A 27,475-nucleotide genomic window follows, 5' to 3' on the forward strand; every position below is an offset into this window, starting at 1 on the left:
CTATAGTCGATGGGGTTGACCTCAATAATGCTAATATTTGTATTTATGATTGCAACCCTCTCGACTCATTTCCAATGAACCTGTTAACCTGTCAAAAGTTGCGGTGTGTTATTGTATTGGGTGATAAAAGTACGCTGATACCGATTGGTATAGAATTTACGACCCTCCCAATCGGTACGGCACACAAAACTGTGGCACTTCTTGAGAAATCACCTGAAAATGTTGTAATGTGGGAAACAATTATTGCCCTTAAGATATGACAAATGCTTAAGCTCCAATACTCTTGAATACACTTTAGTTCTAGAGTTAATAAACCTCTAGCTGGTACTTTAGTTCTAAATTAAAGTAACAACCTCTAGGTAGTACCTTTAGTTCTAAACTCAAGAAGGAACCTCCAGCTGGTACTGAAGTTATAAAGTAAAATAAGAACTTCTAGCTAGTATTTTAGTTCTGAAGCAAGAGTGGAACCTCTAGCTAGTACTTTAGTTCTAGTGTAGAATAAGAACCTCTAGGTAGTACTTTTCTTCTAAAGTAAAGTAAGAACCCCTGACTGGTACCTTTAGTTCTAAAGTCAAGAAAGAACTTCTAGTTGGTACTTTAGTTCCAAAGTAAAGTAAGAACCTCTAAAAAACCTCCAGCTGATACCTTTGGGGACTGCAATTCTACAGGGTATCTGTGCTTCTCCTAAAACTCTAGCCACAACAATGTCCATAGCGTATGTTATCTGCCTTCTGTGTGCGATACTGTTCGTACTGTTGCAATACCAAAATATTTGATTGTACAGTTATTTCATTGATAATGATATCGTACTCACACACACACGCAAAGATAGATAAAGCATGTGTGTGTAAGCTGTAAGTTTTTTTAGTGGAAACGAGACAAAGACAAATTGCACGCCCTGATCCCAGAGCGCTATTAACAAGCTGTTGTGTTGTGTAGTTTTCATAGCGAGTCGCGTTAGGTTTACCGAGTGACTAACTGTGAGTTGAGTGTGTGCTCGCGTGTGTGTGTGTGTGTGTGAGTGATCCAGAGAGTGTAGAGTGCGAGCGTGTATGTGTGTAACCTTCGGTTGAGGCAGTTTCGGATTTTCAGGGACGACTCATGGATGCCTCCTCCCCTCCCCATACACAAGTGTAAAGCACTATCTATGACTGCAAGGTGTCAGTGTGTGTGTGCGTGCGTGTGTGAGAGAGACTGCGCGTGTGTATGCGTGAGTCTATCAAAGGAAATTCTTAATCATAATTTTTCGTCATATATAGTTTTAGTTTGTGTTTTCGGGGCGGTTAACTCACATAACGACCAAAAAGCATTCCAGTATTTGCCCTCGCCGTGTGGTGCAGAGCAGTGCGGTGTTCCCTCCCCCACCGTTCTAAGAATGTCACTCAACGGCAACAGCAAGAGCAACAACAATAGCAACTCCCAAAGCAATAACAAATCAATGACTGAGGATCGACGATCATCATCGCAGCCCAAGTCAACGACCATCATCAAATACGAAAAGTCATCGTGTCTATTCTGCAACGAATGGTTCGATGCGCAAACTTTTACGGTGAGTCAAGCAACAAGTGAATTCCTTAGTATTACTAACCAGAATCTTTTGTGCCGCAGGAACACCTCATCCACTGTGGACAGGTGCTGGAGGAGTGTCCCAACAACTGTCATGTGTTCATACCACGTATTCGCATGCGTTCGCATCTCAAGGAATGTCCGCGCAACAAGCCGCCGGCGCCGCAGCAACGTTTAAGCGTCAGCATGGAACGATTGGATCAGCATGCCGATCATCGGGTCCAGGTGCTGGAACAGGATATTACCACTATACGTTCGGTGCTGAACGAGGAGATACGACAGCGTTTGCATTTGATCACCGATGTGGGCAACATACGCAAGCACAATCAGGTCGTCGAGGATTGGACACGCGACACCGATGAGAGCATCAATGAGCTGCGGCGTCAGCTGGAGGAGGAGGGCGCCCAGCGGGTCTTTGCCACCGAACAAAATCAAGTGGACACGCAATACTGTTGCAACGTCACACAGGTGAGCAGTGAGCTTCGATCATTGAGACAAGCTGTAACTATGTGCTTTGCAGTCCCTAAAGGATCAGGTCGAGCTGAAGCTGGACGATATGCAGCAGCACATCAATCAGTTGTCGGCAGACGTGAGCTACCATCAGAATCAACTCAACGATAACATCATCAAACTTGAGGAGCTTGTCTTTGAAAACGAGCGTTTAAATCGGTAAGCAACAGCAGTAAAGGGTCTTATTAAGTCAATACTCAAATCAAGCTCAAATAGTATAATTTTTGTAATTGTCTCATTGCTCTTTCAGGGACAAATTCGCGCAGATCGAGCAATTTCTGCAGGAGATCAATGAGGACGTAAAGACGAGATTGGGAACCAGCAGCGAATTTGCCACCTCCAAACAGGCGACACTCGATTACGAGGTGAAGAACGTCAAGAGTATGGTCTGCGAGACGGAAGAACGCATCGAGAAGCTGCAGGTGATCGTGCAGGATCTGGACAAATCACTGCATCAGACCATGCAGAATATATCCGATATTGAGAATCAGCTGGCAATGCAGCAGCGCATTGCAAGTGTACAAAATATACGAGGTAATTATAGCTTTAAATATTATATGATATATCGATGTAGTTGGGAAGCATTATCCGCTAAACATAGAGCAGAATGGTCTTATATGTTAGCTCACATATAATATATTCTTCGTCAGTCCTCTATCAGTCTGTTTGTCTGTATTTTAAACCGAGGGTTAATAAGGTCTCTTTCTCTGTTGGCTGTTCACATTCAATTGCTGCGAAAAGTGTTCAATTTATTAATTAATAGATGGTAAAAGAAATCAGCAATAATTTAATTTCAAACTATATAAACTATTAGGAAAGACTATTTCAAATATATTCGATTTTGAAATTAATTTTTGTGCTTTGTGCCTCGAGCAAATAAATGCAACAGACAGAATGAATCATTTTCGATCCCATAAAGTTTCTTAATCCGAGACGACATTGCTTTGTACGCATCTTTTAAATATATGAGTATTTTTATTATTTTCTTACTTATATTAAAATTGTATTGCGGGTGTCTCTCAGTCGAGCACACTTGACTGCAGCTTTCTTACTTGCTTTTATTAATAAATTTACATAAATATTCTGTATGCAGGTCATTTAATTTGGCGCATCAAGGACTACTCAAAGAAACTGGAGGAGGCCAAGCAATACGATACCATACTCCACAGCGCGATGTTCTCCAATAAAGCCTTCGGCTATGCCCTGCGCGTAAGTTTCCCAAATGAATGGAAAAACCTGTATAACTGCTATTTCTATGTTTCCCATAGCTCGACATATACTTGAATGGCAAAGGGACGTGGAAGGGACGCAATTTGATTGCCTGTTTGAATGTGTTATCCGGCGAATACGATCCACTGTTGAATTGGCCGTGTCGACTGCAGGCGGAGATCATAATACGGGATCAGAGCAGCATATCGCTGGAGGCGCAGGACTATGTGAAGACGATCTATGTGCGCAAGAAGAGCGATGACTACATCCAGAGCAATCAGTATTTTCATATACCGCACAAAGTGATCACCAGTCGCAACTATCTGCGCAACGATTCATTGTTTGTCGAGGTGCGAGTGTTAAAGTAAAATCACACACACAGAGAGATACCACATAGAAGTTTCTCATTTATTTATTTGCGATTTTATTCACAACAAATATTGACTAATTGAATTGCATAATGACGAACAATATAGATTGATTTGGCATCTGTTTTTGTTACCTTTTTCTATGCCCAACAACACCAAAAATGAAGACAAATTATGGTGGCGGCTAGTGAAAGGCGCGCTGTGAGCACCTTTATTTAAACAAAAAAAAAAAAAAATTACAACATTTAAAATACGAATTGACATTTAACATTTGACCGACACTGAGATTTCACATTTCACAATTGTATTCAACGACAACAACAACAGAGTGTGCAATATTCATTCATAATATGTGGTAAAAATACAAGCATTCAAAATGTTTTGTAGTAGCAAAGTTTTAAAAACATGTATGGCATTGTATTTTGTAAATTGAGTTGTATATACTATATAGTTTTTCTTATTATTTTTTAGAAAATTGTTTCCTCATCTTCTTCAATATATAATAAATGCATTTGCATAATCTTTTAAAGTTTCGTTGCGGCACAACATTATAAGTTGTAGTTAGTTAATAGTATATCATTATTGTTCACCATGTTTGTTTGTTTTTCATATTTTTTTGTATTGTGCACTGGCATGTTTTATTCATACAATTCGAGACGAAATTGCATTCCTTATATAGTAGATAATAGTCATAAAAAATAGTTACGTCATAGTCAACATACATTATAGATCAATATACCACTAGACCAAAATAGTTGATGCATTAATGCAGAAAACAAAGAGATTTCTTTTCTTTTTTTTTTTTTGTCAATTTTTTTTCCTTTTTGGTTTGCTTCATTTTCCTCTGCTCCCGAATGGTCTTTTGTTGTTCCCTTAAGATGAGCGTTGTTCTCCAATCAGCGCATACAAAGCGTGTTTGTAATGTCCAGAAGTATCGCCCTGCAAATTGAGAATCGAAAAACATTTGATGAATAACCATTTAAATACATTTAACTACAAACTTCAGAGTCGTTAAAGTTTCTAATTGAAAAAAGGAAAACATGAATAACCACTAAAATATATTTTACTACAAACGTTAAAATAATTGATATACTTAATATTTACAACACTAAGTTATTTACCATCTAAAACCATGTTTTGCAATGAATATAAAAATGCACAACAATGTGAAATATGCAATTTAATTTGTACATTTTAGAAATTGTTAAAGTTGAAGTCAAAACTAAAGCTTACCTTAATCCAACTCTTCAGCGATTTGCCATACAAGCGCTCATAAGCGACCTTAATATCCGCCAAATCGATCTATAAAATAAACATTATTATAGTTAATAACTCCAATTATATGGCTGAAGTTGCAAATACCTCGCTGCGCGTGATGATGACACGAATCAGCTGCTTGTCATTGGTGCCGATGCCGGCCATTGATTTGTGCAAACGCGATGCAAAATACTCGGTTTTATTTGTGACACACTTGTAGATGGCAATGAGGCCCTCCATAATGTCGCCGGAGAACTCCTTTTTGATGGCCTTCTCCAGTGAGTGGCCCGTCATGCTCTCGTACTCTTGGAATATCTACACGAGAAAGTGTCGAAGTGTCATATTACAATAATTGACTGTCTGACAAAGTTTAAGATGCTCACAAGTTTAAGCTGCTGATAGTTGCGCTCGCAGAGAATCATGTTGAACATGCTTTCATCGGTGCCGACACGCAGTTCACCCGCCTTGAGCAGCTCCCGGGCATCGTTTTTGGCCATTGCGGGATCGACACGTCCGCTCTCCTCTCGCGCCGCTGTGCACAACGATGTGAGCAGGCGCTTGAAGTTGCCCGACGTCTCCGATTTCAGTTCGGACTCCAAGTGTGCGCCAAATACTGCAAAATACATATTTGGCATACATAAATAAAAAGGATTATAAACGGATTCGCCACAGCTTACAGCGCAAATATTGATTCTTGATGGTGTGGATCTCGACGTTGGAGAGCGTGCAAAGGATTTCGATGAGGACCTCCTCGTCGGTGCCAATGCCAGCCATCGCATCGTTCAATTCGATGCAATAATAGTCGACAATGGGACGCAGCAGGCCAACGAGCAGCTTCTCAAAGTTGCCGCTCGTCTCCGACTTGATGTCCTCGATCAGATCCTTGCCGAAATGCGTCTTATACTGGCGCTGGATCTCCTGGCGCTGCTCGTTGTTGCGCCGACAGATGATCTCGATGAGCTTGTCCTCATCGGTGCCAAAACCCTTCATCGCCTTGCGCAAATCGTGGGCATCCTTCACCGGATCAAAGCCCTGAGCCGGCACCAATGTGGGAGTTCCCTAAAAGAATAAGTTCCGCAAATTAGTTTAGCATTCAATGACTATATAATCATGTTATCAGGTGTTAGTACGTCTACTATGCGAAGCAGAGATAAGTAATATAGGTTGAAACAAAATACGGAATAACTTCCAAGTCATAAAATTCTATAAAATTATTAAGTGAGATCTTAAAGACACTCGAGTTTGTGATATTTGCATATGAATAGCGACAAGTCCATAAAAAATAATCGAGATACAATCGCGATCAGGTTGTTTTGTGTGCGCATATATCAAACACACAATTGGGGGAATCGATAGATCAACATAATTACAATAAATTGCTATCATTTGTCCAGCTAGTTATATGGAGTACGTTTCTTTTTTTTTTTGTTTCTGTGTTTTTTTGGGGCTTTGTTTTTTATAGACGAACCTCTTTGTGGGCTGTAAAGTGTTGATTGAGCGACCGCTGCTGCTGCACATGCATCTGACCATACCCTTGCCCCTGTCCGTACCCCTGTCCATACCCCTGTGCCTGCCCCTGTCCAAAGCCGTAAGACTGACTCTGGCCATAAGACTGTTGGCCAGCATTGAAGCCATATGGCGATGACGACGATGACGACTTGTAAGACTGAGTTTGAGTGTAACTTTGGCTTTGGCCACGATTTGGACTATGACCATATTGCACTTGGTGGTGGTGCTGCTGCTGTTGTTGTTGTTGTTGGTAGTGATGATGGTGCGAGGATTGTTGGTGGTGGTGTTGATGTTGTTGATGGTGTTGGTTGTGGGGTGGATTACTTGGATTGCTTGGGTATGGATACGGAGCTGATGTTGTGTTGGAGCCGCTGCTGCTGTTGGGATATGGCGCATGCATTGGATATGGAGCTCCGCCGCCGCCGCCGCTTGGATATTGTTGTTGTTGTTGTTGTTGTTGGCCGTACGGCGGGGAATTGGATGGCATTGGGTATGGTGGATTTTGTGGCATCGGTGCGGTTACCCAACCAACGCCAAACGGCACCTTAGGTTGATCATTCGATTGCTGATATTGTGGTTGTTGTTTGGTGTTGAGGCATTCCAGAACCCTATAAGAGTTTAAAATATATACATACATCACGCCACAGATACTCAACCCACGCACAAAAAAAAAAAGACAAAAGCAACTTGAAAAGAACTCAACTTGAGAAACAACAAGCGAAAAGCGTGCAGAATATAATTTATTCATTTTGTTTTGTCTAGTGTTAGCTCTAAATATAGTATATATTATATATATATACGTGTCAGGGTCGTCTGTTCGTATAATTCAATAATTCAAATAATTGTTTATGAGAATAAACAATAACAACAACAAGAAAATAAGAAGAATAACAAATGTAAAATGCGCTACTTACGAATGGATACATATTGTTGATCAACTGCTTTTCGATGTGAGATATTACTAGATGTACGGGAGGAGGATTTCCGCTGAGATTCGAATATGTAAACTGCAGAGAAAAGAGAAAGTTATAGGTCGTTAAGGCCGCACGTCTTACGTCTTCTTCTTAGGGCGTAGTGTATTCGCACGTTTTATTTTGTTTACTTTACACGCACCTACACACACACACTCACACACACACACTCACACACACACAAACCTTCGCGCGACAACAAATAGCGTGCAATTTGTCAACCTGCATACGTTTTATATTATTAGCCCCAGACTAAACTCGACTCTCATGCATATTAATATAATTGGCTAGCTGCCGCTCCCTCGCCCCCGCCCCCATAAAGTTTTACATTGCGGTTGTGAAATTGTTGAGTGGCCTAAAACGCGCCTCAAACCCTGCTTCGATGACTCATATTCTTATCTACCCAGAGTACATACACGCCTGCCCCAAACACAAACACAAAAAAAAGGAAAAGGAAACCCAGTCGGCCCACATCATCAATAAATTTCATAACTACGCATGATAGCTTACTTTTCTCGGAAATGTGACGATGATGATGAATCATGTTACATTTTAAGAGCTTGAAGCCCACGAGGGCGACCACCAAGATGACGCTGTACTACATGGGGGAATATGACTCATTTTTAAGATCGTTCTTGATGCATTGCTCTTTCCTACTAATTATTCCCTATTTTGCAAGGTCGCAAACAACAGATGGTTGCGGGGTACGACATTGCACGCAAAAATATCTCCACACACACACAGTATCTACTATGTGTATGTGTATTTATCTCATCATAAATGCGAATAAGATAAACAAACAAAAGTTTTCCTTTCGTTTATCATAAAATCTACAGCATAAAATAATCGACACACGTTTACACAAATTCCACTCTAATTTTTGTGTATATATGTTGTTTGCATGTATAACACATATGTTTATATGTATTATCTCTCTGTACTTAAGCTATACATATTTATGTATCTTGTGGCTTTCTTCTCCGCAAGTCTTAAGGCGCTCTTTTTTTTTTTTTGTCTCGTTACACCACAATCTACTATAATTTTTATAGCACACTCATAATTAGTGGTTTGCTTTCGTTTTTTTTTCGTTGTCCGTGCACTTGATTAAATTAGTTGATAACTTCAAAGCAGAACCGAAAAACAATTGGCTTATTGTTGTGTTGTAAATAAGCGTTGAAATTTATAATTACTTTAAGTATCAAGGCGTACGTGTGTACGTAAGAACCGTTCGTGTAGCGTCCAACAACTGATGATGATATTAACTGAGCGACCAATTATTGACTGACCGAGCGGGCCGACACAACAACTTGTTGCTAGTGGACGAGAAACATTTCTTAATATATACATACGTTTAAACGCCGATATACTAAAAATACAGAAAAACTGTTATCACCTGGTTACACTTACATAGTGAAAACGGATTACTTTAAAACAGTATGTTATTATATTACGAAAAATATCTTTATGAATACTTTTTCCATACTTTTTGAATCCTTTCAGCTGTTATTAAAATTACCGTTACAAACGAGCCACCATTTATCGAGTAAAACAAGATGTTGGTAGCAAAAGGATACAATTTATTGTTTTGCGAGGTATGGTCTTTTTTAGGTTAATTTTGGAAAAAAGTAGGCGCGTACTTGTCAGCTGATCAGCTTCGGTGTTGAAGCAGGCAGTCGTTGTCAGCGTGCAAGCGTGTACACAAAACATAAAATAGCATAGAATTTGTAATTGTAATTTAATGTACATTTCCCAACACACAACGAAACAGTAAAACCAATAATCAAAAAAGTGATGCAAATTAGTTAAATAGTATATGGATAATCAATCCTAAATCGCAGTTGTAAGCATCAGCGACACAGGCACAGAAGAGGAGGCCGCAAATAATAATATTTGCCACGACAATATGAATAATCGAGTACGCATCGTCATTGTAGGAGATTCAGGTATTGGCGTATTTAAATCATTTCCACTTGAATGTCCTATAAGAATTTATATACCCTTTAGGTGTGGGCAAAACATGTTTGACACATTTAATAGCACACAACGAGTCCTTAATACGACCCGGGTGGACTGTAGGCTGCAACATTCAGGTGAAGATTCATGAGTTCAAGGAGGCCACCGTTCGTCAGTGCCCATATTTTATTGAACTCTTCGACATTGGTGGTTCACTGAGCCATAAGAATACGCGCAGTGCCTTCTACACGGGTATACACGGCGTCATCCTGGTGCACGATCTGACCAACGGCAAATCACAGGAGCAGCTGCTCGACTGGCTCTACGAGATTGTCAACAAAGAGGGCAAGGATACGTACAAAAGTCGCAGCAGCAGTTCAATGCCGCCATCGCCAACCGCATCGACATTGCCCAGCTTTGTGGGCGGCATCAGCGAAGCGCATATGCGCTTCGATCTGGAGGAGTTTCTGGGCTCTACGCAAATCCCCATTCTGGTGATGGGCACCAAACTTGATCTGATCGACGAAAAGCGTCATCCCAAAACGGCGGTGAAGAAAGCTGGTGGCATAGGTCAGTATCAAATACAGTTATAAAACAAGTCGAAAGTAGGTTATTTATTTATCTGTATGGAATTTGTATAGCTGACAAATGCGGCGCCGAGGAGATCTGGTTGAATTGTCGAGACACGCGAAGTCTCGCCGCTGGCACAACCGACGCTGTGAAGCTGTCGCGATTCTTTGACTGTGTTATCGAGAAGCGTGAAAGTTCAGCAGCCGGCGCTCACCACATGGCGGCAGCAGCCGCCAATGCCACCATTGAGAGACGACGACCCCCAAACAGCAGCAGCAGCAACAATTCGCAACCCACTTCGAGTCCCGAGTATGCGAACTATACGCGACTTGGCAGAGCAGCAGGAGGTCCAGCAGCAGCAACGGACAGCGGTGTGCCACTGCTGGAAACGAGTGATCTTAAGTGATAAATAAAAAGTTGATTTTTTAATATTACTTTCAAAAATTGTAGTTCAAAACTTACCTATACCAGGTGGGTAACAATTGCTCCTCCGGTTGCGCAGCGATGTCATCCCGTATCACAGAGTAAAAGACTTGATCTTGTGTTGCTTTAAAGTCTAGCATTACAATTGCATCAGAATTGTCGATATGCTCCATTAGCAATTTGAGTTCGTGCAGAAAGTTCGAGAGAAATATGGTAACAGCAGCTGGACTCCAAGGCTTATTGCGATGCAGTTCACCAACGGCGCATTCCTCAATGCGATGTGCCAAACCCTCCTTATCCCTTAGACCCACAAATATGGTGCGTATGCCAACGAGAAAGGATTGACACCACCAGTTTAGTGACTTAAATGAATCAAACGAGCGCTGCTGATAGCGATTCATTGTATGAGCTGATGTCTTGAGCTCCACAAACTCAGCGGCTGCCAACTGCTTTCGATCATTCATGTCGCTAGAGAAGAAATCGTTAAACTTAGCTACACAAAGCAGAAGATTTAAATGTGCAACTCTTACAGCATACCATTGCTCTTAATGCCATCCATTTCGGCTGCAAAAAGCACCTGCAATCCGTTGAGTGTTAAGTGGAAGACGCAGTCAAACTCTTTGGCCTCATTCACTGGGCTTGTGGTGTCCGGCAGCTTCTTTGGATCCTCTGTGGTACAATATTGTTCAAACTTGAAGCCCCACGAACACATGTCCAACTGTTGCTTCGTCATCGATTCGCGTTCTAGGCGATCCGCCTCTGTTTCCACCTTGGCTAAGTAGATGGTGCCATTGAGACGTGTTGCCATCAGTCTGTAGTCCTTCCGTCGCTCGTATGGCGTGCACATAATTTGGCGCAGAATGCCGCGAAAGGTCACAAAATCATAAGATAAGTTGGGACCCTTTTTTTGGTCTGTAGATGGGCGGGACAGCTCCTGTTGATGATTGCAAATGTACCGGCAGAAGTCATGAATGTCTTTGTATTTGTGTGCGGCTTCACCCTTGCGTTGCACACGCTCAATGCCCGCATTGAGATCCAGCGGGAATTCTGTGCGATGCGGCAAATTAAGATACGAAACGTTGCTGGCATAGTCTTGGAATTGACGCGATTCGTTGAGACTGTAACAGCCAATGGGCTGTGGACAGCTGAGCCGAGGAAAAGCGCCGGGGAATTTGGTGCCGCTGCGATGCAGACGCACGTTCAAATTCAACGTTCCGTTAATGTGGTCACGATTTGTTGCAACTCCTGAATGCATTTTTGCTGTGATGAGCTTCGTTTCGAAATCACCTCTATAAAATATCTATATTGACGCCAAGCGTAATTATTCTTTATTCAATAAGTGAAGAAGCAGTACAACAGAAAAAATACCATAACAACACATGGATGAGCTGAAAAATATACCAAAAAATTGAGTTCGAATTTCTACATACATAGCTTACGAACGTTGAAAACCCGATTTTTTTTTGTTATGGGCTTTTATTCCTGACTGCTGCAATTGCAGTCGGTTATCGATAACAGCGTATTCGATAATAACAAAATAACAAGTGCATTCGCAAGACATACAGCTTTGCAATTAGTTTAATTCACAAGCAGAAAGAAATAAAAAAAAATGCGACAACAGCGACAATGCATTGTGGTGAATATGCGTTCTGCGATAGCGCTCATCATCATATTTGTGCTGACCGGCATTAGAAACAGCGAAACGGCCAGCGGTGGCAATCAAATGGATCTGACTGATGCCAAAACCGATCAACGCAAAGACAACAGCAATGCTGGCAACAACAACAATAATAATAATAATAACAATAATGAGAATGAAGTGTTTGTGCCCGCGTTGGCCAACATGGCCAGCAAGTCAAGTGGCGACGGCAATAGCAGCAGTAACAACATTAGCAACAGCACTACAAACATGTTGTGCCCACTGGATAAGGAGACACCTTGCGATCAGTTACAATTCCCGTGCATACGTTGCAGCTACAATTTCAATTGCCTTTACGGTCGCGATGTGAACATCAGCTGCGAGGCTGTCAGCAATGTTCAATGCCAAGGCGAACGCGCCTTCCACCGGCAAATGAACTGTCGCTATTGCTACCAGACGGAAATGTGGCAACAGCACTGCGAACAGCATGCGAATTGCAATTCGGCAGCCGAAAAATATTATCGCACCAACTGCACAGTGCATCAGGATGTCCTCTGCTTGGGCAATCGCTCTTTTACCCGCAATCTACGCTGCAATTGGACGCAAGGCTACCGCTGGAGCACAGCGCTCTTGATCAGTCTTACGCTGGGCGGCTTTGGTGCCGATCGTTTCTATCTGGGACACTGGCAAGAGGGCATTGGCAAGCTGTTTAGCTTTGGCGGCTTGGGTGTGTGGACCATCATCGATGTGCTGCTCATATCCATGCATTATCTGGGGCCAGCCGATGGCTCACTATACATTTAGATTAAGTGAACTAACATTTAGGCAAAATCTATGAGTAAACAATTGGAATGTGAAACGAGAGGAGGTATGTATGTATATAACATTTAGAATAAGACCCAAGATTGTATATAAACGTTAGTTGAGACTGTCTATAAATCTAACTATAGCTACACAAGATATTTATGTATGTATGTATGTATAATAAAACCACACAAAGTGATCATTTTAAGCAAGTGAAAAGTGGAATTTAATATTAACATAAGAGCTGCCAATGTTGTTCTAGAAATGTCAACAGCACTTATACTTCTAACATTACAGTTACAGGACAGCAGAAACGGCGCATGTTAAATTACAGAGCTGTTAAATGTATCAACTGGTGTTTAATAAACAATTCTAGAAACAATAATCAATATCAGTTTTATTATATTCCATGCTAATGATACTTTATTGTATTTCTAATTTCCCTCAAAATATAGTAGTTTACTATATTTTAAACCCAAATTATTATTTAGGAGACAACAAAATATTCAATGATTGATTTCGATTTGAAATTTAGAAACATGATGTTCTAAAACTGTTTTAGTTCAGTTCATTTAATAAAGTGAAAAATATTCATTATTTTCGTTGCCTGTTTTTGTAAATAGTTGTACTACAAAACAACTTGAAGTCTTTGTTTTCTTCCTCTTTATTTATTCTGTTAGACATCAGCGGATAGATTGTTGCTTGCTGATGTAGCTGCTCCTCCATTTGGACCTCCCGTTGTATTGGCGGCTATCTCATCGTCGTCAGCATCGTCGAACTTGATGTGTTTGGCCAGCAGCTTGGCAAACTTTTCGCGTCCACGCTTCTGCTGCACACGCACCTTCTTCGTCAGCTTCGCCTCGCGATCCTGCTCGATCTTGCGCCAATATTGCTGCTCCGTCTGGCCACGCAGAACCTTCAGCTGCATCTCAGCACAGCTCAACTTGTGGGCCAACTCATCGGCTGCTTCGGGGGTGGACATGCGTAAATGCGCCAGCTGATCGCCCTCTTTGATGTCCACATACTTGATGTCCGCATATTGTCGCATATCGGCCTTGAAATCCTTGACATTGGTGCACGGCTCATGCAGTGCACACTCGACTATCAGACCCGGCTCGTATTTGAAGAGTGGCGCCCGTTCCTCGGCCTTGGCTGGCAGCTTTGCGGTGTCATCCGTTTCGCTGCCGCCGGCACCATAGAAATTCATATTCATCTTATGTACACCACCAGCGGCGTTCTTGTTGCGCTTGCGTCGTTTGGCAGGCACTGGCACGTCGCCTCCTCCAGCAACGGCATGATGATGATGGTGATGATGATGGTGGTGGTGATCACCCGCATCGCTAAGCGGTTCGCCTTCCTCATGTCCGACGCTACCGCTGCTGCTGTTGGCGGCGACCACCACGCCCGAGCCAGCGACACTGTTGCCCTTGATCTCGGTTAGCTGTTGTTGTTGTTGCTGCTGCTGGTGGTGATGGTGTTGGGCCTGCAATTGAGGCAGTGCTGTGTTACTCTTGCCAAGATGCGTCTGCTGACCGCCACCGCTGCGCCACAGTTTGCTCTTCGCCTCGCTGATGATGCGCCGCTGCAGATTGAGATATTTATTGCGCATGCTGCACCAGCTGCTCTTGGGCAGCACCTTCAGCTCCATGGCGCTTGGCTCAATGTTTGGCTTGTGCTTGTCCAGCAGCGGTTTCTTCTTTTGCTTGCGACGTCGCTTATGCTGCGTCTGCTTTGCATCGCCGCCGCCGCCGCTCTCTTTTCCAGCACGATCATCACCAGCATCCTCGGGATTATCATCGGTTTCGCTTTGTTGCGACATTTCGGCATCTGTGCTTTCCAAGCCAGCTGCTTGATCGCTTTGCTCCTGCGGTGCCTCCAGCTTTACACGCTTGGCGGACACGGCTCCATCATGGGTTTCTTCCTTGTCGCATTCCCGCTTCAGAGTTATTTCTGCACCAGCAGCTGCTGCTGCATCAGAGACATCTGCACCTGACTTTTGCTGCTGTTGCTGTTGAAACGAACGAATGCTGGCCAAATCAGCGGGATCTGTGTGCTCCACGGACAGCACACCTTGCACCTGGGCAAATGCCTTCACCGCCTTCTCCACGGCCGAGCTCTTCTCGAACTCAATGAAGGCAAACTCCTTGATCTTGCGAGTGCCCGGATAATGCGGCAGCGATACATAAGCAACGGCACCATATCGACTAAAGACTTCTTTGAGCCAATCGTGGGTTGCTGTGCGTGGCAAGGCTTCCACATAAAGCGTTTTATCGTTGACATCCCGTTGCACGGGCAGCGCCGTCTTGCGACGCACTTTTAGTCCACTCTTGTCCAGCTCCAGCAGCTGTGAGTTGGACAGCGAACGCGATATTTGTTGCACATCTTGGGTGAGTGTTTTGATCTTGTTGAATGTAAGAAATATGTCAAGCGGCACATCTAATAAGAAACCGAATTTCAATAAAGCACAGTATGGATACATTGGAACGTACTTACATGGATCCTGCTCCACGTAACGTCGCAGGAAACGGTCCTTGCTCAGATTGGCGTCGCCAAAATAAAACTCCATTAGCGTTCGAATCGAATTAAACAAATGTCGCTTACGTTTGCGACCGCCACCTGTTTCGCTTTTGATGCCCCCTGGCGATGTGCCGGTAACGTCCGCTTGGTCGCCACTTGCCACCGGTTCATGTTCATGGGCCGTCACATCCGCTTTGTGTGATTTTTCCTGCGGTTCTTGACCGTCCCCCGTTTTGTCGGCAGCAATTGTTTTCGCAGCCATTTAAACAACAATATGTGCAAAATTACAATGTGACCAGATCTCAGTGATAGCGATTTGCCTTGCTGCTGTGGAGTTTTTCAATAGTTACCGAAATTGATAAATACTTATGAGCTACTTCCTACGACAAACAAATTGATAAGCAATCAAATAAAATATCAGTTATTTATAATTATAATTATCGATTTCTTACAATTACTAAAAATTCAAGTGATTAGCAGTTTTAATCGTACGATTACAAACAAAGTATATCGAAAGCAGCAGTACAAATAATCGATACTTTCTACACCGCATAGCAGCACTGCAAAATTAACATTTTGGCGGCAAACAGATGCTGTTGTGTTTTAATATTGTGTTTGTCGTACAGTGCGACAGGATGCCGTCGATTGTCAATTAATATAATAAAACCGAGCCGTGCGCCACAAACAAGACGATTAGCTCAATAAGCGTGTTGCCAATTTGCAAGTGAAAGTGCGTGCGTAAGGAACGGAAATTTAACAACAGTATCGGCATTCTAAAAGAGTGAAGAGAGGCATCGGCATCGAAGCCGATTCAGAAAGAACCGCAGCAAAACAGACAAACGAGAAGCAAAAAGCAGACTGCAAAAAAGAGAAAAATACAGCAAGAAACAACACAGCAAATAAACAAATTTTTTTTTTTTTTTTTTTTTTTTGTGTTTGAGTTGGTTTTGGATTTGCTGTTTGTTATCGTAGTATCGTAGTGTGTGGGAAGTATGTGCCTCAGTTGTGACTAAAGAGCAGCACAAGTAGACTTCAAACAATAAATTTTTGGAGCATAGCGAAAAAAGCGAGCCACACAAAATGGAATCGATTGTGCTGCATTCCGATATAGCGCGCCTGGTCCTAGGTGAGTCTCTCCTCTTGCCTCCCTTCGCGCTATTCGCTTGCTTAATGACCATTCCAATTGCAGGCTATTTGGTCAACAATAATCTTAAGCGTGCGGCCCAAACTCTATGCCGCACATCGCCGCATCTGGTGCAGGAGTTCAATGCATTCCGTCAAGGCTTGCTGCCGCACAACTTCCTCAATGGCGGTCTCGAGGAGATGATACGCGAGCACGTCAAGATCAACACGCTGGGTAAGTTTTTGTGATTGACAATAACGATGCGATGCGATGCGCTTGCCTAATCTTAAACTCCTTTCTCTCTCTCTTCGTATTTATTGCAGTGACGAATGCAATGCTCAAGTTGCCCCTGGAGCGGCGAATGCGTTTACAGCAAATGAAACTCTCTGAGCGTCTCAGTGAGCTGCTGCATCAGGAGAAGAACACACCGCATAGCAGCTGGCGCAACAACACAACAGCAAACACAAACAAAAAACGCAAGCGTCGTCGCATGTAAACTTTTTACTTATTTTTTCCTGACTGTCATGTATTGAAAAGGTATTTTTCATTTAGGCGTGGCCAAACGGATGAAGAGTCACAACAACAGCTCCCACATTACGACAGCAAGCGTCCACGTCTGCTGGCGCCACATTTGTACTGCAGCATTGAGCGCTCACATCGCTTGCACAGCGCTGACAATGAATCCCTCGATAGCAGCAGCAGCGGCAGCAATCACACCGACAACTGCAACAGCGATGCGAGTAGCGCCGACGAAGCTTTGCCCTTCCATGGCAGCGGGCATGGGCCCAAGAATAATTCCACGCCACGCACAGGCACCAGCCGCACCAACGATTCGGCAGAATTGATCATGATGCCCATGCCACAAGCTATGCCCGTAATTACACATTTCATTGCACTATAGTTACCACTAATATTGTTCTCTTAGGTTATCTATATTTCAAACTATTTGTGATCTTTCAAACTTTTGAGAGTCGTTATCTTCTAATTGAACAATTATACAATCTCTTAGTAAACTGTACTAATAACTTAGTTACTCTACTCAAACTGTCTACTGTAATACCAACCTTCATTAATCCTTTAGCACTTAAAATAAGTCTTGTCTTTCGCTCGTGAGAGTTTTTGCAATGAAAGCTAGACTAGACTGTAAACTCATTTTTACACTAAAGTGTATTAAACCTTACTATTTTAACTCATCCACATCCTTGCTAACCACTTAATACCTAAAATCAAGTAATCAACTATTAACCATAGTTGTTCAAATGTCTAATTTACAATCATGATTGGACTGCAGATCTGTAGCTTTGAATTAAATCATATTGCACAACTAATGTAATCAAATGAACTAAGGCTTATCGCTTTCGCTTTTGAAATATTCTATAAACTGCTATTTAACTTTTTGTTCCTTGTGACAGGAATTGACGCAGGCCATCATGACCAATGAGGACTTCCAGCAGAAGCTGCTGGAGAACATCAATGTGGCGTTACAATCGGTCACCGTGCATGCGCCTACGCCGGAATCGATAAACTCTGAGGCGGTGCTTGATGATTTGGTCAAGAACATATTGGAAGCGACCGAGAAGGATCCATCGTTTGATCGTGTTCTCCAAGAGGTTGTTGGCACACCGGCGCCAACAAATGTCGGCGAGCAGCAGCAGCCGGCTGGAGCTACGTTAGAGACGCCAGAGCTGGCTGCAGCAGAGCCACCGCAAACACCGCTCATCATACGCAATGCGGTGGCAGCGGTGGCCAATGCGGGCGGAGATGGGAATGGCAATGGAAATGCGGTGATACAGTTGAATGCGAACACCTCACTGGACCAGGTGGTGGATCCCAATTTCAGCATATCCAAGTTGATTGTGATCAATTCGAATGAGAGCGCACAAAAGCAGCAGCAACAACTGCATCAGCATCAGCAACTGCAACAACAACTGCAACAGCAGCTGGCAACTGGCGCAGCTTCAGTTAATCTCAGCATCACCACCGAGAATCTCATCAATTACAATGATGCCGGCGGTGGAGGAGGAGGAGGAGGAGATGGTGAGGCAGCAGCGAGTGGAACGATCCAAACGACATCGAATCAAGTTTGCGTGGATACCACAAATGGTCAGCTAACATTTCCCATGATCTTCTCGTCCAACGATGGCATCTTCTCGCATCTGCCGCTGCTTGTGAACAACGAATGGTTGGCTCAACAGCTGCGCTCCGATGTCTTTGAAATTCCACTAACCGAACCAATTACTGTGTCGGCCAGTCAACTGCCCAATTCGATAATAATTAACAGCGCTGTGAAGCAGTCATCGTCGCATCAGCCACTGCCGCCAGCTGCTGTTGAGCCGCCCGTGCAATTGATTGAGGAGGAGCCTCAACCGCCGCCGCCATCAACAGCTGCAGCCACATCAGCAGCCGCAGCTGTACACAAATCTGTGGAACGCAAAGCGGCGCCAGCGAATGCGAATGGGATCCCACCTGCCTCGTTGGACTCCTCGCGTGTGGTGCTGGAGCGTGTGACGCCTTCGACGGCAGGCATTGTGAATGTGAAGGCATTCCGCAGCTTGTCGACGCCCAGGAAACGCACTTCGCATGTGCGCACCCTCAACTTTTCACCCAAGGCAATTACGCATGCGATGCAACAGACGCCCGTCTCCACACGTCGCGCCCAGCTTCAGCAGCAGCAGCTGCAGCGTCGAGAGCAGCTGAAGGCGTTGCGTGAACAGCAGCAACAGTCGCAACCGGTGCAGACAGAGCAACAGCCTGAGCTTGCAAAGCAAGCACCGGAGGAGAAGCCGGTGCACATTAAGAGCGTTGAGATCCTACCCAGCTTTGGCAGCAGTCCCACGCACAGCAAGCCGAGCACCTCGGCCGATGTGAGCGCCAATGAGAGCGGCAACAGTTGCTTGCCGCCCTTGTTTGCCATGGAGGAGGGCAGCAATCAAACGGTGATTAAAGCTGTTGTAGTTGTTGCGAAGCAGACGAAAGGCAGCACAGCTACGCCGAAGCGTAAGCAAAAGCGTCGTGCGGCAGTCAAGGCTTGCAAGCGCATTATTTCCCAGTCAACTGTACCGGAAGAGGCGCAGCAACAACAGAAGGAACAACAACAGCAGCCACAGCAACTGGATGTGAAACTGGAGCAACAGGAGCAGCCAGATGTGGGCACATCGCTGGACGACAGCAAGGAGAATCAAAGAGGCAGCCAGCATGTCGAGGAGGAGGACGACGACGACCAGACGGATTTGATGGCCGCCTGGCAACGTCAAATGCACGGCACCAGCACAGATCTAGAGCAGCGGCTACGCGAGATCAATGCCAAGCGTCAGGAACAGTTCAAGGGACCGCAACGCACGCGTCGTCGCACCGCAGCGGGCAAGAAGAAAGGTGGAGGCGGTGGCACGCCGCTGGCGCCTAAGCAAAAGAAACTCAAGGTGACGCTCAGTGCCAAGAAGAAGAAGCTGCAGGCGGGACAGACAGTTGGGAAGGCAACAACAACGATCAAGATAACGACACCGCAGAAAACGAAGAAAATAGTGGAAAGCAAAGAGCCGCCGAGGGAATCGAACCGTGAGGAGCAAGACAAACAACAGCTGCAGGGGGAAAAGAATGCGCATAAGGTGTCAATTATCGAAGAACCAGCGAAGCAGCTGAAAACCGAGAAGGAGCAGCTGCCGGAGAAGACAGCCAAGCAGGTTACAACAACAACAACTACAACGGCAACAGCAACGATAGCAATAGCGACAGTGGATCAAGTGCCTTCGAGCATGGAGATGCTGCTGGAGACTCCATTCAAGATGCTGCTATCGCAGTCGGATGATGGTGTGCCGCCGACACCCGGACCCGCCGCTCTGCTCCTGCCACCCACGCTGGACACACCTTATGCCAAGCTGTTGCCGAGCACTTCGTTTCTGTTTGGCAGCGACACCAAGAGCATACTGGACACACCCATGCTGACGGCCATAACGCCGGGCACACGACTGTCGGGGGCAACGCCATTTGGCCACTCCCTGGGCACACCGCACAGCACAGCCAAAACGGATTATTCCTCGGGCAGCTCCTACTATCGTCCCGATGAGGCCGAGCACACGGATACGAATGCCCAATGTTCCCTGCAACCGGCCAGAGCATCGCCAGCAACAACTACAATTGCACCCGAACCGATCAAGGTTTCAGCCGTGTCCGCCTTTGAGCTGCATGCCGAGCGCTTGCCCGTGGAGCCGACGGTGCTGCGTCGTGTGCGTTCCTTTGGCACTGAGGCCGTGGACAGTGCTGAGGGCGCCGTCGCCGCTTTGCCCGATAATGTCGCGGAGCCCGGTCCGCATTATAAGCTCGTATCGGGTTTGCCCGATGCTGTGGTCGATAATTCCAGCAGCAGTTCGTGTGCCAGCAGCTCCACTTACTCCTCCAGCAGCTCCAGTTCGTCGAGCAGTGGCAGCGGCAGCAGCACCGACAGCAGCAGCAACTCCTCAGCCACCTCGGCCACATCCAGACGTGCGGCAAGTCAGGTGGCGCCTGGCGGTGTTGCGTTGCCCACGGCGAAAACAATGCAGCTGCTGGACATGGAGAATCTGTCGGACATTAGCAGCACCGAGGATGAGGAATGGCTAAAGGCGGCAGCAGCGGCGGCAACTGAACCGCCGCTCGCCATCGACAATGAGCCGCAGCAGCTGGTCAGCCAGGATGGCGAGGTGCGCTACCCGTTGCGCAATTGGCTGACACCCAGCAAGGATGCGACCAAGGATGCAAATACTAGCGGGGAGATGGCACCGCCAGCACCCAAAACGAAACCAGCTAATCCTCCTCCACCTCCGCCGCCGCCGCCTCCGGAATTGCCAGCTGCAGCAGTGAAGCCACCTCCGCCTCCATCACCACCACCGTCGGCTCCACCTCCGCCAGTCAATCCGCCTGCAGCCAGAACTCCAACACCGCCGCCTCCGCCTACGCCAGCTCCGAGTGCAGCTGAGGATAAGCTAAAACAACAGCTGGTAATGGAGCAGCGTCGTCAGGAACTGGCTAAAGTGCGTGAACGTGTCAAGGCCAAGGTGAAGCAGCAAGTCTCGCCCAAACCTCGCGTTCGCAAGGTAAACAAGAAGCTGAGCAATATGCGGGAGAACGCCAAGTTGTCACAACCACCGTCACAGTCGAGCAAGACAAGCAATGGCAAGTCTCCTCGAAAGGAAACGCCGCCAACCGTGAAGACAGCAGCTACAACGGGTGCATCAGCCGTAACAACAGTATTAACAACCAGCTCAGCTACAACAGCGGTTGCTATTCCAAAGCCAACTGAAGCAATTGCCAAGTCAGGGAATGAGCCATCGACAAATTGCAGCAGCGATCTGGATCCAGCGCTGCTTATGGCCTTGAATCTCAGTGCTAAGAAGCAGCAGCAACAGCAGCCAAAAGTGGGACGCGTTGCCGTTCAGATTGCAGCACAGCCGGCACCCGCGTTGGGCGCAGCACAGCGTCGTGGGCGACCTAAGAAGGCGCCCAACGTGGAGCCCACACGCTGCTGCACACGACGCTCCACGCGACTGATTGACAATAAGAGTAAGTCACTGGGTAATTACAATCACTTTAACACTCGGCTAACTTTCGCAACTTACAGCTCCTGGACCAGAAGAAACATCACCGGAACCGCCACCTAAGCTAACCAAGGCGTTAACCAATGTCAAAGTGACCAAGAAGCCGGCCAAGAAACGTGCCGAAGCGCGTCTGGAGCCGTCGCAGCCGTTGGCAACTCTCGCCGAAGCGCAAACCACACAAAAGTCACCAGAGCCCCAAACATTGCCCTCAACATCGGCAGCAACGACAGCGCCAGCGGCTAGCCCAGACTATGAGCTGGACATGTGCTTAAGCAGCAGTCATGTAGAAAATACGTTCAGTTTTTCATACGCTGATAATGGCAGCAAACCAACAGAGCCTGTGGAACGCCAGCCAGCGAGCTACTTTGAGAGCTATCAAATGCGTCTCATGATCGACAATGAGATGCACAATGTGCGCATGACAAGTCCACAGCTAATCTATCAGCACTCGGGCAACGGTGGCGAAGATAATGGGGCCAATGCGGCTGCCAATTCTGCCGCCATTCGTAACATACCCAAGAAACGCATCGTACGCTATACTAGTGGCGGAGGTGGAGGTGCAGGAGAAGGAGGAGGGACCACTAATCGCGATGAGGCTAAGGATGAGAAGCAGGTGAAGCCAGTGGCGACATCCACGCCGCTGGGCAACAACTCACAGGCACCGGAGAGCGGGCAGCGCGATGAAAACGATCTCGAGGTGGCCAAGATGTAAGTATAAAATGTGAATTAAAGTAGATTTAGATAAAGCAGACACGAATAGAAAGAGAAGCAGCATATGTTGTTGTCTTACTCTAGCTGGTGTCACATTATCAAGCACAAATATAAAATTTCAAATTTTTCCCAACAGCAATGCGCCGATGAAACCAAACTCTGGCGAGGATCAGGAGCCGCATGATGCCGGTGTACAGATCGAAGATATCGAATCGATACTTTCCCATCTTCATGGCACCTAAAAGAAAAATATCTACAACACAAAACAAATTACTCGATGAAATGAAACCAGTTATGTTTATCTTTATCAATTATAAAGTAGTCTCTTATGTTTATTATTATAATTTTTTTTTTTTTTTTTTTTTTTTTTTTTATTTAAAAGAGATGCTTGATTAACAATATATCGTAGGTTTACTTACTGTATTACGTATATAGGTACGTTCGTTAAAGCTTAAGTTTAATATTTATCTATCGGCTATAAAACATAAAAAATACAAAAAAAAAACCAAAGAACTGATCCCGAGGGAGAGTTTGGTTTTCGAATCAAATATTACTATACAATATATATGTAAATATATAAAACATATATAAATTATAGATATTTAAGTTGTACATAAGTATTAAGTATTACCCACTCGTTAAGCATATTCCGGTAATACGTCAGATTGCTTGGTATATAAAAAAAAAATTATATGATTTTGTTTACGACTAAACCTGATCAATCTGTTTTCTTTGTTTTCTATTTATAAACTAGACAGTTTGTATTTGATACTCCACAATTGTCTTGAAACGCAATTGGGGTATCTTGTAGTTAAGATATTAAAATTAAAAATAATAGTTGTAAGAGTGCGGAAAAAGAAAGGAAAGGATTTTTCTTGTATCTTTAACCTGTATATATGATATCTAGTGGCGAGGACTTGCAGTCTGTGCATTGGGAATATGAATTTGAATGCGGATTTGACAATCGGAGCTAGTTAATAATGCATATTGTCCCTGGTTGAGCAATCAATCGATGGACATTAAATTATGGCCAATTAAATGCACGAATGGACGGACGAACCAGTTGCCTGTCACATCGCATAACTGCTGCAATTTGGAGCCAATTTGTTGTGAACTTTCGGGGAGAACGGACGAAATGAACGTGATCCGTAGCCAAAGGATCTGGCTCTGCCTAACTCTGACAATCGGATTAGAATTAAGCCTGACTAGCGGTGATGACTTGAAGATAAGTAAGTTCGATTAATGATTAAGAACAAGAAAAAGAGCTGATGCAGTCTCCATCATCTTGTTGCTAGTTTTCTGGATTGAGTCCGTGCAGCGGGCGGAATTCGAGGCAGACATTGCGGTGGTGCTTAAGGAGCTGGAGACACTTCAGGTGGGCACTGGCATTGTAGATGCGATTATGCAGCTTACACACACCGATGATGGTCAGGACATGGACAACTGTGAGTAGTAAGGGCATTTTCTCCTCCCACAGTTATAATATCTTCTTTCTGCGACCAGTTTGCGATATATTGAACAGCGTAGGCAGCACAGTAATTGTGGATCTGAGCTACAGTCGCTGGACGGAAGGTGAGCAGCTGGCGAGAACACATGGCATTGGGTATGTGCGTGTGGGCAGGATAATGCGGCCGTTCCTCGAAATGTTTGGCGACTTCATGCGTCAGAAGCGTGCCAACAATGTGGCCATGATCTTTCAGAACGCGCGCGACACCTCGGAAGCCATGCAGCAGCTGCTCGATGGTTATCCCTTTCGCACTCTCATCCTGGATGCAAGTAGCAGTAGTGAGGACTTTGTGCGCCGTCTAAGCTTACTACGTCCTCCGCCCACTTATTATGCAATGTTTGCTCGCGGCTCCTCAATGAATGGCATCTTCGAGCGTGTGAGTTAATTAACCTGTTAAGAGGGATTTGTTCTCTGTCGATTAAACCCACTCGTTGCAGGTGCAAAAGGGTCAGTTGTTTCAACGTCCTGCTGAGTGGCATCTAGTTTTTCTGGACACGCGAGATCGGGTGTTTAAGTACAAACGTCAGGTGGAGTTTGCCACGCGCTTCACATTGAACGCTCGTGCCATCTGTCGGTCTATGCAGATGAGGGATATTTACTGCACCAGTGGATTCACTGTAAGTCCTGAAGGGATTGAATGGAAGTGTAAGGGACAGGCTAAGAGAGTGTGGCAAAAAATTGAATGTCCTTCGCATAGGATAAGGGGATAGAATGAAGTTAAAGCAATTTGCGCACTGTATCACCGGAAGCCCTAAGAAATTGAATGGAGTTCCGGGTGGGGAAAACAACAAAAGAGATAGAATAGGGAAAAGTGCATAATATTTATATATTCCGCGCAGAATGAGATGGGTAGATTGTAGTTAAAGCATTGTCTTGACCTTTTCTCCCTTAGTTGCAACGGGGTCTGCTGCTAGACATCATCCGCAGTCTGATTGATGCAGCACAGGTCAGCTACAAGTTCCCACAGCCGGTATACATGGATTGCAATGCCAGCGCCGAGGTAACTGAGGACGAGGAAAATCCTTGGATGGAAAATGTGCACTGGAGCAACTTTATAGGATTTACACCACCCAGCGACGAGTTTAACACGCAGCGGATTCAACAACAACAGCAGCCACAACATGAACAGGAGATGCTAGAGGAAGAGGAACTGACCTTTGTGGCAAACATATCGGCTGGCTACTATTCGAATGAACATGAGGCCAAAACAGATCTGGCCATTTGGTCAGCGGGTCAGCTCCGTCTGCTCAATGAGACAATCAGTCCGAGTCGCCGCTTCTTTCGCGTCGGCACTGCCGAAAGTGTGCCCTGGAGCTATTTACGACGTCATCCCCAAACCCATGAGCCAATGCGCACACGAAGTGGAGCGCTTATCTGGGAAGGTTACTGTATTGATTTCATAGCACGTCTGGCCGAGAAATTGAACTTTGCCTATGAGATCGTGGCGCCTATCACAGGACATATGGGTGAGCGTAATGAGCAGGGCGAATGGGATGGCGTCATAGGGGATTTGATTAGTGGCGAAACGGATTTCGCTGTGGCCGCTCTCAAAATGTACTCGGAACGCGAAGAAGTCGTTGACTTTTTGCCGCCGTACTTTGAGCAGACCGGCATCTCGATAGTAATGCGAAAACCCATGCGGAAGACATCGTTGTTCAAATTCATGACGGTGTTGCGCGTGGAGGTTTGGGTGAGCATTGTGGCTGCGCTGATTGGTACTGCGTTGATGATATGGTTCATGGACAAGTATTCGCCATACAGCTCACGGAACAATCGAGAAGCGTATCCCTACGAGTGTCGGGAGTTTACGCTTCGCGAAAGCTTTTGGTTTGCCCTCACCTCGTTTACGCCGCAAGGCGGTGGCGAGGCACCCAAGGCGGTGTCAGGACGTCTGCTGGTCGCTGCGTATTGGCTGTTTGTGGTCTTAATGCTGGCCACATTCACCGCCAATCTGGCCGCTTTTCTTACAGTTGAACGCATGCAGGCGCCGGTCCAATCCTTAGAACAGCTGGCACGACAATCGCGCATCAACTACACAGTTGTGGAGAGTTCGGATACGCATCATTATTTCATGAACATGAAGTTTGCCGAGGATACGTTGTATCGCATGTGGAAGGAGATGGCATTGAATGCTTCGCGAGACTTTCGTAAATTTCGCATCTGGGATTATCCGATCAAGGAGCAATACGGACATATACTGTTGTCCATCAACAGCTCAAAGCCGGTGAGAAATGCCAGCGAAGGATTCGCCAATGTGGACGCGCATGGCAATGCGGACTATGCGTTCATTCATGACTCGGCGGAGATCAAATATGAGGTAACCAGGAACTGCAATCTCACCGAGGTGGGCGAAGTGTTTGCCGAACAGCCGTACGCCGTTGCCGTCCAACAGGGCAGCCATCTAGGCGTAAGTCTTTCACTTTCAATGACGTTTGTATATTTATATGCTTTTTGCTTGACAGGATGAACTGAGCTATGCCATCTTGGAGCTTCAAAAGGAACGATTTTTTGAGCAGCTTCGTGCAAAATACTGGAATCAATCTAAGCTGCAAGACTGTCCACTCTCCGAGGATCAGGAAGGCATTACCCTGGAAAGTTTGGGTGGCGTTTTTATAGCCACGCTCTTCGGCCTCATTATGGCAATGGTTACACTTGGTTTTGAGATCGTATATTATCAGAAGAAGCAGAAGGCGTTGGCTCTGTCGCTTATTACACAAGTGAGGCCCATGAATATGGATGATTCGACGAAAATCGCATGGTTGGATGCCGATAAGGATTATGAGGAGGATCTAGCCAAAGAAAAAGCCAATAATAAAAAGGATGTAAGAGGAAAGAAGGCTCCTAAACAACCGTTGCCTGCGCCAGCAATCGAAGCTGGCACATTTCGGGGCAAGAAAATGCCAGTCTCGATCACCTTGGGAGATGGAAAGTTCAAGCCACGACCTCGGGATCATATCAATGTGCGTCGGAACATTCACAGCGGTTACATGGAATAGAGGGCACCAAAAATAACAATGATGCACAATTCGATTACTATTTTTCTTATATGCTATTTATGCACTTGTGTTTGTCCTTTTTAGTGAGTTCAATTTATAAGGCACCATAAATATATAACATAATTTTATTTTAAATTATAACTTGCGAATAAATTACAAATTTGCTATTTCAAATGTTTTAAATAACGCGCCTTTTAATATGCATTTTAGTAATATACCGAATTGGATTTACTAATATACCGAATGAAGTGTAGCCGATTATCGATAGTTTG

The 27,475-nt window shown here is 45.1% G+C and overlaps 8 protein-coding genes across 10 annotated transcripts; 5 read left to right on the forward strand and 3 right to left on the reverse strand.

Annotated features, from left to right (window-relative positions):
• The first annotated feature begins 894 nt into the window (after positions 1 to 894).
• LOC117572387 (TNF receptor-associated factor 3) lies at positions 895 to 3,935 on the forward strand. 2 transcript variants are annotated; one of them, XM_034255163.2, is made up of 7 exons: positions 895 to 980; positions 1,266 to 1,549; positions 1,609 to 2,034; positions 2,087 to 2,235; positions 2,327 to 2,610; positions 3,170 to 3,285; positions 3,345 to 3,935. In XM_034255163.2, the coding sequence occupies exons 2-7, from the start codon at positions 1,376 to 1,378 to the stop codon at positions 3,651 to 3,653; spliced, it is 1,458 nt and encodes a 485-aa protein (XP_034111054.1). In that variant the 5' UTR covers positions 895 to 980; positions 1,266 to 1,375; the 3' UTR covers positions 3,654 to 3,935. The 2 variants fall into 2 exon arrangements, with proteins under 2 accessions (XP_034111054.1, XP_051859570.1); XM_052003610.1 differs by lacking the exon at positions 895 to 980 and adding an exon at positions 1,117 to 1,133.
• Positions 3,936 to 4,400: 465 nt separating this feature from the next.
• Positions 4,401 to 8,716, reverse strand: LOC117572373 (annexin B11). Of its 2 annotated transcripts, none has more exons than XM_034255152.2 (7): positions 8,581 to 8,716; positions 7,334 to 7,426; positions 5,588 to 5,969; positions 5,294 to 5,523; positions 5,016 to 5,225; positions 4,887 to 4,955; positions 4,401 to 4,592 (listed from the first exon to the last, which is right to left on the reverse strand). In XM_034255152.2, exons 2-7 carry the CDS (start codon positions 7,343 to 7,345, stop codon positions 4,527 to 4,529), a joined length of 969 nt encoding a protein of 322 aa, XP_034111043.1. In that variant the 5' UTR covers positions 7,346 to 7,426; positions 8,581 to 8,716; the 3' UTR covers positions 4,401 to 4,526. The 2 variants fall into 2 exon arrangements, with proteins under 2 accessions (XP_034111043.1, XP_051859576.1); XM_052003616.1 differs by lacking the exon at positions 8,581 to 8,716 and adding an exon at positions 6,379 to 7,027.
• A 341-nt stretch (positions 8,717 to 9,057) lies between these two features.
• On the forward strand, positions 9,058 to 10,349 carry LOC117567358 (rab-like protein 3). The gene is made up of 3 exons (XM_034247300.2): positions 9,058 to 9,333; positions 9,395 to 9,913; positions 9,985 to 10,349. The coding sequence occupies exons 1-3, from the start codon at positions 9,294 to 9,296 to the stop codon at positions 10,317 to 10,319; spliced, it is 894 nt and encodes a 297-aa protein (XP_034103191.2). The 5' UTR covers positions 9,058 to 9,293; the 3' UTR covers positions 10,320 to 10,349.
• A 345-nt stretch (positions 10,350 to 10,694) lies between these two features.
• LOC117578246 (decapping nuclease DXO homolog) lies at positions 10,695 to 11,697 on the reverse strand. Its single transcript, XM_034263666.2, has 2 exons — positions 10,874 to 11,697; positions 10,695 to 10,804 (listed from the first exon to the last, which is right to left on the reverse strand). Exons 1-2 carry the CDS (start codon positions 11,589 to 11,591, stop codon positions 10,797 to 10,799), a joined length of 726 nt encoding a protein of 241 aa, XP_034119557.1. The 5' UTR covers positions 11,592 to 11,697; the 3' UTR covers positions 10,695 to 10,796.
• A 152-nt stretch (positions 11,698 to 11,849) lies between these two features.
• LOC117578247 (TM2 domain-containing protein almondex) lies at positions 11,850 to 12,954 on the forward strand. The gene has a single exon (XM_034263667.2). It carries the CDS (start codon positions 11,946 to 11,948, stop codon positions 12,777 to 12,779), a length of 834 nt encoding a protein of 277 aa, XP_034119558.1. The 5' UTR covers positions 11,850 to 11,945; the 3' UTR covers positions 12,780 to 12,954.
• A 235-nt stretch (positions 12,955 to 13,189) lies between these two features.
• On the reverse strand, positions 13,190 to 15,613 carry LOC117578245 (la-related protein 7). Its single transcript, XM_034263664.2, has 2 exons — positions 15,273 to 15,613; positions 13,190 to 15,215 (listed from the first exon to the last, which is right to left on the reverse strand). Exons 1-2 carry the CDS (start codon positions 15,556 to 15,558, stop codon positions 13,456 to 13,458), a joined length of 2,046 nt encoding a protein of 681 aa, XP_034119555.1. The 5' UTR covers positions 15,559 to 15,613; the 3' UTR covers positions 13,190 to 13,455.
• A 267-nt stretch (positions 15,614 to 15,880) lies between these two features.
• Positions 15,881 to 23,407, forward strand: LOC117578243 (nascent polypeptide-associated complex subunit alpha, muscle-specific form). Its single transcript, XM_034263662.2, has 7 exons — positions 15,881 to 16,422; positions 16,486 to 16,653; positions 16,743 to 16,911; positions 16,972 to 17,293; positions 17,832 to 21,954; positions 22,013 to 22,697; positions 22,837 to 23,407. Exons 1-7 carry the CDS (start codon positions 16,377 to 16,379, stop codon positions 22,940 to 22,942), a joined length of 5,619 nt encoding a protein of 1,872 aa, XP_034119553.1. The 5' UTR covers positions 15,881 to 16,376; the 3' UTR covers positions 22,943 to 23,407.
• A 428-nt stretch (positions 23,408 to 23,835) lies between these two features.
• On the forward strand, positions 23,836 to 27,298 carry LOC117578244 (ionotropic receptor 25a). The gene is made up of 6 exons (XM_034263663.2): positions 23,836 to 23,929; positions 23,996 to 24,145; positions 24,204 to 24,583; positions 24,645 to 24,824; positions 25,100 to 26,614; positions 26,670 to 27,298. Exons 1-6 carry the CDS (start codon positions 23,836 to 23,838, stop codon positions 27,201 to 27,203), a joined length of 2,853 nt encoding a protein of 950 aa, XP_034119554.2. The 3' UTR covers positions 27,204 to 27,298.
• The last annotated feature ends 177 nt before the right edge of the window (positions 27,299 to 27,475 follow it).

The sequence above is a fragment of the Drosophila albomicans genome, chromosome X (genome assembly GCF_009650485.2).
Source record: "Drosophila albomicans strain 15112-1751.03 chromosome X, ASM965048v2, whole genome shotgun sequence".
Classification (NCBI taxonomy): Eukaryota; Metazoa; Arthropoda; class Insecta; order Diptera; family Drosophilidae; genus Drosophila; species Drosophila albomicans.

Bases quoted from the DNA above. Each gene is read 5' to 3' on its own strand.
- LOC117578243 (XM_034263662.2), top strand. From the start codon at position 16,377: ATGGAATCGATTGTGCTGCATTCCGATATAGCGCGCCTGGTCCTAG. The intron at 17,294-17,831 runs GTAATTACACAT...TCCTTGTGACAG, and splicing joins CCATGCCACAAGCTATGCCC to GAATTGACGCAGGCCATCAT. The intron at 21,955-22,012 runs GTAAGTCACTGG...CGCAACTTACAG, and splicing joins GCGACTGATTGACAATAAGA to CTCCTGGACCAGAAGAAACA.
- LOC117578246 (XM_034263666.2), bottom strand. From the start codon at position 11,591: ATGCATTCAGGAGTTGCAACAAATCGTGACCACATTAACGGAACGTTG.
- LOC117567358 (XM_034247300.2), top strand. From the start codon at position 9,294: ATGAATAATCGAGTACGCATCGTCATTGTAGGAGATTCAG. The intron at 9,334-9,394 runs GTATTGGCGTAT...TATACCCTTTAG, and splicing joins CGTCATTGTAGGAGATTCAG to GTGTGGGCAAAACATGTTTG. The intron at 9,914-9,984 runs GTCAGTATCAAA...GAATTTGTATAG, and splicing joins GAAGAAAGCTGGTGGCATAG to CTGACAAATGCGGCGCCGAG.
- LOC117572373 (XM_052003616.1), bottom strand. From the start codon at position 6,930: ATGCCACAAAATCCACCATACCCAATGCCATCCAATTCCCCGCCGTAC. The intron at 5,226-5,293 runs GTGAGCATCTTA...TTTCTCGTGTAG, and splicing joins ACTATCAGCAGCTTAAACTT to ATATTCCAAGAGTACGAGAG. The intron at 4,956-5,015 runs GTATTTGCAACT...TTTATTTTATAG, and splicing joins TCATCATCACGCGCAGCGAG to ATCGATTTGGCGGATATTAA.
- LOC117578245 (XM_034263664.2), bottom strand. From the start codon at position 15,558: ATGGCTGCGAAAACAATTGCTGCCGACAAAACGGGGGACGGTCAAGAA. The intron at 15,216-15,272 runs GTAAGTACGTTC...GTTTCTTATTAG, and splicing joins TTACGTGGAGCAGGATCCAT to ATGTGCCGCTTGACATATTT.
- LOC117578244 (XM_034263663.2), top strand. From the start codon at position 23,836: ATGAACGTGATCCGTAGCCAAAGGATCTGGCTCTGCCTAACTCTGACA. The intron at 23,930-23,995 runs GTAAGTTCGATT...TCTTGTTGCTAG, and splicing joins CGGTGATGACTTGAAGATAA to TTTTCTGGATTGAGTCCGTG. The intron at 24,584-24,644 runs GTGAGTTAATTA...CACTCGTTGCAG, and splicing joins TGAATGGCATCTTCGAGCGT to GTGCAAAAGGGTCAGTTGTT.
- LOC117572387 (XM_034255163.2), top strand. From the start codon at position 1,376: ATGTCACTCAACGGCAACAGCAAGAGCAACAACAATAGCAACTCCCAA. The intron at 2,035-2,086 runs GTGAGCAGTGAG...TGTGCTTTGCAG, and splicing joins ACTGTTGCAACGTCACACAG to TCCCTAAAGGATCAGGTCGA. The intron at 2,611-3,169 runs GTAATTATAGCT...TTCTGTATGCAG, and splicing joins AAGTGTACAAAATATACGAG to GTCATTTAATTTGGCGCATC.
- LOC117578247 (XM_034263667.2), top strand. From the start codon at position 11,946: ATGCGACAACAGCGACAATGCATTGTGGTGAATATGCGTTCTGCGATA.